General features: G+C 33.6%; 1 protein-coding gene across 1 annotated transcript; it reads left to right on the forward strand.

Moving 5' to 3' along the window:
• The first annotated feature begins 204 nt into the window (after positions 1–204).
• On the forward strand, positions 205–10913 carry LOC132555614 (ornithine decarboxylase-like). The gene is made up of 10 exons (XM_060219961.1): positions 205–291; positions 1996–2092; positions 2337–2413; positions 3124–3296; positions 3849–3986; positions 4849–5014; positions 5928–6075; positions 7081–7193; positions 8823–9028; positions 10835–10913. Exons 1-10 carry the CDS (start codon positions 205–207, stop codon positions 10911–10913), a joined length of 1284 nt encoding a protein of 427 aa, XP_060075944.1.
• Positions 10914–11579: the final 666 nt, after the last annotated feature.

Consider the following 11579-nt stretch of genomic DNA (forward strand, 5'->3'; position numbering starts at 1 on the left):
CGACGAAACAAATTAAATCATACACAGTCTTCGAGTTTAAAGAGTTCATGTTAAAGACGTTCAACTGTATTTCAATTCTCAATCATTAAAAATCAATTCAGTTGAATAATCAAAACGTTTTGGTTTCTTCATTAGCATAATGGTTTTTTGAATGGTTCGGCAAAGTAATTCCAAAGCATTGCTTTATTAACCATTTTTTAGATAATGGAAGACAGTGATATCCAAATAGTTGATGTCAGAGGTTCTCATACAGACTACATCAAACAGCAGGTGAACCAACAAACAAAACTGGTAAGACGATCATAGAATTTATCAGCATTTCAAACCGTAGCTGAGTTGGCTGATAACAGAAGAACTTTCCTATAAATGTTTCTGGCGGGAACAAATGTCGTTTAATAATGGAGAAGATTTGATTTCCCATCAAGTTAAGTACAGTGTATTTCATATAAAGATAAGGGAACATGTTTGCATATTTGTTTACTTTATACTATATGTTACTGCTTGACATACATAGATATCGAAAAAAGACAGTAAAATGCTTAAAGTTATTCCTGTTAGTTGGATAGGTTTCATTCACCTTATTGCTTAGCTGTGAACTGAATATACAAATTCCTATCGTGATACATATACCGATCATGTCATCGCATCCCAAAAACATAATCAAATAACATACTTTTATCTGATATTTTCTAACATTCAAACATTGACGTCGCTTCGACAAGCTGGCTTCTTTGTACATTGTCATGAAATTACAATTAGGCCAATATTTTTACTGTCACATCTTTTTTCATCGTAATGAAAAATCTGTATATAATATCAAATTTCATTCCGTGCATTAGTGTAGTGTTTCAATCATTTGTATTAAAAATTAGGTTACCGTGACTGAAGATAATCGTTTGTTTTACTCATTTTCTTATTTCCCTGGAATTACTTTTAGTTTTCAAATTGAGTTAAACTTCATCATTTGGTATAAATGTGTGTTAGGACCTTTAGGTATACCATTAAAAGTCATGGAATATTTAACGGCATCCCTTTTTCTTCTCTTTTATACACATCGACGTACTTTACATTACAAATATAGAGACTCTTTTCTTCATTCGGCTGTAAATCTTTGGAATTCCCTACCTGTGCATGTTAAAGAAAACTTTATACTTTATACTCTGAAGAATTACTTAAATGGCCTTAATTCCAATATTCCAGGATATTTCTATGTTGGTTCTAGACGAGGACAAATTTATCATTCCAGATTACGAATGCAATGTAGTTCACGTAAGGGTCATATTTTCAGTAAAAATCTAGTGGATAGTCCTATATGTGATTGTGGTATGGGAAACGAAACAACCGAACATTTCTTTTTATCTTGTTCTAATCATAACAGATGTAGACATCTTTTTCTTTCTCATCTTCTTCCCATTGAATCTGTAGACGTCCTTCTTTTTGGCGATACATTTATATCATTTGCAGAAAATGAAGCTATATTTGTTAGTGTCCACACTTTCATATTAAAGACTAAACGATTTGAGCATTAGGAAGAGTTACTGCCAACACTACTGTACTCCTTCCATATACGCGAAACTTTTTACTTTCATGAGTTTTTGTATATCTGTATTAACTAAAAGTACAGCAGTTTGTAGTACTACATGTATAATTAACAATTTATTAAGATACCCATATGTTACTCTGGATGAACTTGCATTCCTTATCATATTGTATTTGTCGATCTTACATAATGTATACATACTATACTACTCATTCTATCCACTTTCCTTACTTCATTTCCCTCTCCTAAACTCTTTTCACTTTCCCTTTCCCAAATTCGATCAGTCGCTGCCTGCTTGTTACTTCTAAGGAGACAGATTAACATAAGTTTATAACTTCTTTCTGAATCCTTTTTGTATAACATCCTTTGAATGAAATGCCATTGCCAAAATAAAATAAAGTTTAAAACAAATATAGAGACAATTAGTTTTGTCTAGTATGACTTCATTGGCACAGGGAGTAGATGACCCACTAGCTATCTATGATATTGACGAGGTGGTGGAGAGGTACAGAAAATGGTACAAGCTGCTTCCAAGGGTGGAACTATTCTACGGTAATGTTATTTTCAATTAACTTGTAAACAACGTTTTCGGTTCAAATATCGCTTAACTATTTCCATTTTCGTAATAGCTACACTTACATTGGAATAAAAATAATATTTATCTCCTACATTTTAACAATATATATTAAAATTGCAATAAACGAGAAACGACATTTAACAAAATTGAAGACATTGACAATATAATTAGAAGAGGCATCTCCTCAAATCAAAACTTTCAACTCTTTTTTTTCAATAGCTCTGAAGTGCAACAATGATAAGAACATCGTGGATATCTTAGTAACACTGGGAAGCAGTTTTGACTGTGCCAGCAAGGTATTGCTTTTTATTCCGATCATAACTGATGACCACAGAACATCTTATTAAATCATGATCTACTTGAAAGCACTGTATAACAGTAAATTTTCCTTGTCGATCTTATTGTTTACTTTGAAAGAAACAAGTTATACCACAGCATATACAAACAGACAGGGCTTGCAATGAACGAAGTCACAATATCTTTTTATTCGTCCTTTTGATTCCCTTGTACAAAATGTTTTAGAGATACGTTTAACAAAAACCCATAGGACCTTAGAATTTAAATGCTTTATATCATGTGATATATTTGTCTGACTTATTCTGGCATCAAAAACACGTAACACAAGTATTTTAACCAATGGAAATCATCGATATTTACACGTCATTGAAACTGAAACGAAAAAGACATGAAAACTAGATAAGATGTGAACATATTTCTATAACCATTTGATCCAAGTTGGTGGGGCCTCCCTAAAGATTATTTTAGAGATATACAAGTGAAAAGCACTTTTTAAATATAACTTGTATATACAGAATAAGTATGTACAACTGACTGATCTTTCTAGGACTCGTTAGTGATTTTATTTTATTTATTTATTATTATTTTTTTTGTTTTTTGTATTCTGAAAGGCGACTTGAGAAAAATCCAAATCGGTCGAAGTAAGTGTCAAAAAACTAGGTGAGGTTATCACTAGCTCAAAGGTTATAAACATTTTGTTCGTTTCCAGGGCGAGATTCAACAGATACTTGAATTAGGAGTTGATCCCTCTCGTATCATCTATGCCAATCCAATTAAACAAAACACACATCTTACCTATGCCAAACAGCACAATGTTGACCTGATGACCTTTGACAGTGAAGAGGAATTGATCAAGATCAAGTTATTACATGGATCCGCAAGGCAAGTTGTTGCATAAATTATTTTGGTAACAGCTCAAGAACAGATCTTCACTGCACTACACCTTGACTAAATAAATATGTTTCCGGTTGCGGAGAAGGAGTTTTCGGAATTTCAGTGTTGTATAATTGGCATAATAGTATGGAAGTATTATATCATATGACAGGTTTGCATGAAAGAAATACACTGTTTCGACGTTGTTTGAAAGTATTACACAATGTTACGGGTTTGTACGAAAATGTCATACTTTGTCACTTTGGTACGGGTTGGTATTGAAGTATTGCTCTATATTACGGAATTGTATGAACATATTGCACTATACATGTGTTACGGGTCAGTATAAAAGGAAGGCGTCAGTGCGTACGGCTAACTAAACGACATTATCATGTGTATGGTTACTGATGAAGACAAAACTCGGAAAGGTGAAGTAAAATTTAATGTGAAATTATTAACTATGTTACGTATTTGTATAAAGAATGAACACTTTATTACAGGTTTGTGCGAAAGTATTTCACTGTGCTCCGGATTTGTATAAAGTATCACACTATATTACAGATTGCTGTTACGATTTCGACCAACACAAAAATATGAAGCGCATTATGATTTGGGACAGAAATTCGGTTGCAATTTCAATGAAGCAAGGGACTTACTCATATCTGCAAAAGAAATAGGCTTAGAAATCATTGGTGTGAGGTAAGTGTTTAAATGAAAAGTGAATAAAATAGGAGATTAATATGATAAATACTTTTCAGTGTCATGTTTTACGGCATTTTATGGTTTTTAGTAATTTAAAACATGGTTTATGAACCAAAATTGATGTATACAGGTCTCACCATCTTTTATCAAATTAAAGACATACTCCCGGCAAATACAATAAGTTTCGTAATGATCTAACCATCCAAGTGTACGGCTTTAACATGATAACTTTCGGAGATTAGGATGTTATCTAGCCATGCAACTAGCTGTAACCAGTTCTAGGTTAATCGCCTAGCCTTTCTTACGGACCAATTCTAAGCCATACTTCTACATACCTATACTATGCGTTATAACCACGTGATATGTTAAAGACTATGACTTGATAAACTGGCTTCGCCACTTTCATTAAGGACAGTTAGCTGTACTGTCGTACCCACCATTCTCTCCCATTCAAGCCACTTTAACATTTGTTCTTGGTATTCTCAATCGGGGCCTTATCACTTCGGTGTAACTTAGGTCCTGCCCACAATTCTTCACAGGAGGAACTGCACCACATTTATATGTAAGGCTGCTTCCTGGAACCTCGTAAACCCGTTACTCAACCTGAACTAGAATCTACCTGGGCACAGCTCTGTTCTGCCATAGACCCACCGGAATTACGACATACGTCATGGCCGGCATAGGTCATGTGCAGTGAATGAGAGCTAGTACCCTTGTTGTGGCCAAGGTTATATAATTAAATCCTTTAAATCTAACTCCTTTGCTTGTTGTTTCATATACCGGGATAAAATATCCCATATCTTTACTGCTTTACCTGGAGGCGTAAGTAGTCCAATTTTCATATAATTCCATGTTTTAGTTTCCATGTTGGAAGTGACTGTCTCAGTACAGAAGCTTTTTCATCGTCGATCAAGGAAGCAAGGAAAATATTTGATATAGGACTACAGGTCGGCTGTGCCATGAAGATCCTCGACATTGGAGGAGGATACCGGGGAAGAGATGTTGAAAGCCCGACTATTGAAGAGGTACGGAAGAAAGGTTTACTGTTTAATAGTTAAGTATAATGTACAAATCAACATAACATCAATTGCATGTATCAATATAGACAGTAATGAATTGGTACAATGTCTCTACTGATTTAAACAGGATGTCATTTGTTTTACATCGGGTTCATAATATACAGATACAGCTCACTATACAACATGAAAATAACTGGCCTGGAAGAATCGTTATACAAACTGTAAGGATGAAACATCTGAATGATGAGGTTAGGTACATATGAAATGCGTCTTTTGCACAGTCCTTGGTAACCTGTGATGGTATATGATAACATTTAGCTTTGCGGAGTACTGAGGCTCGCATACATCACTTATTTACTCTTCAATAAAGGTGGAAACATGTTAAGGTTAAACACGTGTTTTCTGATAGCTAAAACTACAGAATTTTTGTAACCATATTATACTCACGTCCTCCCATTTCGCCATATTATTGTCACGTTTCTTTCTTGATTTTTGGCCTTTGCCATCACTGCTAAAATTCCGATTTCAGTATTTTTAGGCGTCAAATGTTGGGAAATGTATTGCGAAGCTTATATCTATTTAGAATAAATCAATTTTCATGCTATGAATAGAATTTAAATTGACTAACGCGGAACTACTATTTACAAACAAACATATATCGTCTAGTAATACGTTAAGGGTTTCTTTATCTATGATTATTCAGTTGTAAGAAAACTGGCATTCGTCAGTAGGCCTATTTGTAAACTACATGTTAACCATAGAGTTATTATTGGAAGAATTGGGTAACGGTGAGAAATTTCAAAGTATACATACAAAGCATCTTCATGTTTCTTTCGTCATACTGACGAGTATTTTGTCATTGTGCAGCACGGTGTACAATGGCATTCTACGTTTAGATTATATTTCATTTGTCATAAAGAATGCAGACATCATTAACCAGTGTCTGGAGGAGTATTTCCCGGAAACAGAGGGGGTGAAAATTATCGCTGAGCCAGGACGCTACCTTGTGACATCTGCTGCTAGTATTGCAGCACATATTATAGGGCGAAAGCTTGTTTATAACAAAGGTAAGTGAAATAAATGCGGCGTGTTTCGTTGATAAATGCCCGCCGCGATAGTTCACATTTGAGAGAAATTCAATAGTTAGTTTGTGCACGATCTATGCGTCTAACCATTCGTGACAAACAGGTCATGTTTCCTAATTTGATATATAAGTATAGTTTGTATATATGTATAGATAAAGGTTCAATGATCACTTTCACCACTTTTGATTTTAACAAAGACTGAAAATTCTGGATTCCGAGACCCCGACTTCGGAAATGTAACATTACTTAGATTGATCATGATTAATATGGCAAGTGTTGTCGATGAAGCAGAAGACGCTTACCCCTCCAGAACACCTGGTCTACTTCTCTTTGTGCTTTTTAGGTGTCCCTTTGCAAATATTTCTTTACTTCATATTCTGCCCTAGTTTTATTCAATTTGAGTGTGGATTATGATTATATTGACATGTTGGTATTTTCGTGGGTTTTTTTTTTTTTTTTTTTTTGGTTTTTTTTCGGTTTTTTGTTTTTGTTTTCGTTTTTGTTTTTTTTTTTTTTTGGTTTGGTTTTTTTTTTTTGTTAGCTAGTTAAATTGTAAAGATGATTTGTAACCATGTGATGGTGATGCACACTTGTTCCATCGAAAGGCGATTGCCTAAAACAACATAGACTGAAAACTATGTATAAAGTGTGCATTCAGTTTGATAATATTGTGTACTTAATGAATGACAAATCCTCTTATGATCGTGTATGATGTAAATATTAAGGAAATACTGGCCTGTCAAAAGAGTTAAAACTCAAATCGATAAAACTGGAGTAAAATAAATCACAAAAACAATACTTTGTACTTTTTGATACGTTACAAATGGCGGAACACAGTATAAATCACAAATGCCGAAACAAAAAAACCAATCCTCCAAAATAAAGTTTAGTGAAAGGTTGGATTAGCCAATATGTAATGGAAATATCAAAATTTTGAATCAAACTATCAAAGATTTTCCACGAGTGTCAATATGCATGTAATTTCAGATAGAACTAATATTGAGCACGTTATGTACTACATCAATGAAGGAAAGTATGGATCGTTTTGTCGGTTAGTTGCAATCAATGATGAATTTGAAATGTCACCGGTTACTCAACAGGTATGTATCTAAGGATTCTTATATATACCTTAAACATTTATTTCTAAGAATCCATTTCTAGTAAATGTTGTTCTGTGCACTTAGTAAAAGCTAAAACATTAGAAGCGATGGATACATACTTCCACATATCGGTTTTGTGAGTTACCATATACCTGTATCCAGAAAATGAATGACTAGTCTCGGTGTAAGACAATGTTATCATTTCTTTCTTTACTTAATTAGAGTTAAAGATATCAATTATGCAACATTCCTTCGTATTAAGTTTTAAAAAAAAGAAAAGCCAGAAAAACACACAAATATTAGTTATATTATAATCATTATTTATTGTCTTTGTATATATGCATCTTTCAATTACAACCTTAAGCAGTTCATCAGGGGATAGATTACTTTTGCACAATGTATATTTGTGAGTTACTTCTGGTGCAAAAAAAAATGTATAATACAATGAAGCGGTTTGGTATGATAAAAAAAAATAGACAATGTATCGGTATTCACCATAATAATAGTCAAATATTTATCATGATGAGAAATAGTGCGTTTGTCATGTTTGGCCTGTTGAAAAGTACTTAGCCATTTCTGTATTTAGTATATATATATATGTATATGGACACTTTTTTAAGTGTTACATGTTGACTGTAATTGCAACTGTTAACTGTTGGGGGGGGGGGGGATAATTATGAATGTTTTCCCTTATTAAAAGTATCACATTGCTTGCTTCATATATTTAGAATGAAAAAGTAACTGCTTTTTTATACACTGTTACAATTTATTTTCAAAATTACACTCGCCTACGCCAGTTATCTGCTATTTTGTTAGTCACCACTGTCACTCACCCTCGTGTTGTACAAAGAGGTCCATTACAAATAGATGCAATAATGACTAATAATTTCTGCAGTTTTTTTAACTATCTACATACGAGAAAAAAATAAGAATACAAATAGGGGCCCCACCATTAGGCCCATGGTATTGCTGACGAGACCTAGATGGACGTCGCAGCTATATGATATCATTTAAGACATTTTGACTCTACTTACCTAATTCAAAGTTTGTATGAAAAGGTGCATTTGTTCAACCTCTAAAACTAAAACAATCAATGATTTATTTCTACTGTTTCAAACAATATTCCATCAGAATGAAAAAAAGTAAAAAGGAAAGATGTTTGAACTTGCTGCGACCATTGTGTGGTGATAATGGGATACGTGGCATTGAGTGACCACTACTTAGTATCTTGTACTTGTTGCAACCCTTGTGTGGTGATAACGTGATACATGGCATTTAGTGACCTCTACTTAGTATCTTGTACTTGTTGCAACCCTTGTGTGGTGATAACGTGATACGTGGCATTGAGTGACCACTACTTAGTATCAACTTTCACTTTCCTTTCTGATGATATTGCTGTAGAGGTTATGTTCTATTTTTCAAATAGAAAGAAATGCAAAACAAAAATGCTCACAAGGTCGTAATTGGAATCCCAAATCAAACATATCAAGGGAAAATATGGACGAGAGAAATGCGTGGAAAACAATACAAAGAATAAAGATTAACAACGGAGTACATAACAGTTAACGTTCACTGTAGGATTTCAACTACAAAAGTAGCATTCTTAGGGATATGTTTTTCTCACTCTAGGATGACACAAGAAGATATAACAGTACCGTTTGGGGTCCAACTTGTGCTGGGTCGGATTGTCTAACGTCTGAGATATCTTTACCACTGATGGAGGTCGGAGAATGCCTGCAAATACCTTACACCGGAGCTTATACATTCAGTCGCTCAACTAACTTTAATAGCATGCCACGACCAAAATTCTTTTACTTCTGCTCACGTGACATTTGGTACGTACGTCATGAGGTTCAAAACATCAATTTTACTCAAGGTATGAAGAATCAGTGAACATAAACAGCTGACCATTGTTGTTGTGGGATTTTTTTTTTTTTTTTTTGTTTTTGTTTGTTTTGTTTCTTTTATGACAATAAATTAACTTTACACTTAAGGGAGTACATGAAGACGTGTCTGAGCATTGGTGATCAGTCAGAACTGATGAAATAAGAATATGAACAGAGAAAATGAGACCGGTACGTATTCAAACTTTCCGATCGATTTACTATTAATGTTAGTATATTTCATCACACAGAACATTAACTTGCTGGTAGTTGTAAGTATTCTATTTAAAGTTCCTGGACATACATTTCTTTCTAAAGGTTACACAGGACGGAGAGACACTGGTAACAAATGTTCCTTTGTATATGCATCGCCTTATAATCCATGGGTCATTGTTATTACACCACGTTCACGTTAGCTGGCATACTACAGCTTGATTATTAAACGGAATGTATTCTTACGTTCGGATGTCAAGCACGTTAGCACCTGGAAATCGTTAAAGCTTTTTCTAAACTGGAGTTTCCATTATGAAAAATATATGTACAGACTTTCCAAAGTCATCATTTGAGGATAGTATACGTAGCCTATGTCGTTTAACGAAGAGTGTTTCAAAATTTATATATATTTATCTTTATTTCATGAAATCCCAGACACGTGTCTCGCATGTCGATGATATCAAAATTATTTAGGATAGGTTACTACTCATTGGTGTAACTATATTTCACCTGTAATTAATCATTCATACTGCAATAGTAGCACGTGATTACCGTTTTTTGTAGGTACCCGTTAACGTTAAAATGCTTTTTGCGTTTTGCCCACTACCATAATGAGAACTGAAATAACTTAACAATATCTATAAAGTTATCACATGAACGTCCCGTCTCATGTTATTATTATTACATGTTCTTTGTTCTCTTTTTATTACTGGTGACTTCGTTGTTTATTTGTAATGTATAATCAATAAGGCAATAGTTTCAGCAACATAAGTATCGTAAGCTACGTATATAGTAAATCTTGATTTACTCCCGACTTTCTTCAGATGTAATATACACGCTTTCTGTTTCAAGCTGTCATTCAAATGAAATCGAATGTCGAAGCTAGTTTTTCTTGTTTGTTTTTTTAACATTCACGTTAGCTCATTTGGATTTTCATCACTGGTCTCCTAGGTTTTGACAATTTAAACATCTAGCATCGCTGACAAGTCCTAGAAGGACGAATTCTACAGTTTAATTCATCATTTGGTTTTACCAATACCTAATTCTCAATTTGTAGTCAAAGACACTATTCAACTGTGTGTCTTTTGTACACTCAATGAATCTGTCATAATTTTGTTGAGGTTTACGATATCTATATCAACAGCTTCAGTCTCCATTGATGAAATTTTACGTTCGTCATGGGACCTAGGCCTGTATTCATGAAACCGTTGTCAGGCTCAAGCATGAATTTTGTGCTCAAGCCTTATGTCTTGTTTAAGTTAAAAATTAATAAATAAAATAAGGCTGATTTTGCCAGATTTAAAAACAGTTTTGAAAGGACTTCAAGTCAAAGCTATATTCAATGTCTAAATTGACATTTGTATTATTTCATATGATTTCGGTGAATTATAAAAAAAGTTTGCTTGAGCAAAAAATCTATGCTTGAGCATGAGAATGGTTTCATGAATACTGGCTCTGGTTTACAAGATAATAGTGTATTGTAATTAAAAGACATTATCATTATGTCTTGATCTTTTAATTGGTGTCATTTTCTACATTTAACAGGTGCCATGTGGTGGAAATGCGGACACAACTCAGTCATCAGATTATGATGAACGCTGAAAACCTAAGAAATGTCTTCTGAATAATGTTTCTAAAAATTAGATACAACCTTTCAGAAATGTCAACCAACAACTTTCTCTCCAGTGCATTTGCTTTTGTAAACGTTTTTCTCAAACTGACGATTTTTATTTTTTTTTTTTTTTTCTTATTTTTCACTTTCATCTATCCAATAATTTCCATATAGGTTAAGGTGTGGCTGACCAAAAAACTTTCAAATGTATCCTCTCATTTTAAAAGAGGGCATCTCTATACATAATGTTCTAAAACTGACACAATACCAAGTTCATTGTACTTGTTATAATTATATTAATCAGGATATGTGAAAGTAAAGTGGTTTTTATAAAGGTTCTGAGATTAATTTTCCTGGTCAACAACAGTTCATGAAATTGACCTTCGATGAATATAGAATTAAATGTTTTCACAAAATTCTGAAAATCTCAAATAAACACTTCCCTATTCTGGAGAAGTAGTCAAAGACATCTCCCCCAGCACCAGTGTGAGATATTTAAGTCCTATAAACAATTGTCCAAATTCACGCTCTTTTTAAAATCGTGAAGAATGAATAGTCAAAAATTAAAAACAAATAGATTTTAGGAAATAAATAAATTTAATTCTGAAGAACTGGTGATATAAAAATGACTATAACATTACCACTGTACAGAGATATGTGATAACAAACAGTAATACT

The sequence above is a fragment of the Ylistrum balloti genome, unplaced genomic scaffold, assembly GCF_031769215.1.
Source record: "Ylistrum balloti isolate Yb309-2 unplaced genomic scaffold, AGI_CSIRO_Ybal_v1 Utg370508, whole genome shotgun sequence".
Classification (NCBI taxonomy): Eukaryota; Metazoa; Mollusca; class Bivalvia; order Pectinida; family Pectinidae; genus Ylistrum; species Ylistrum balloti.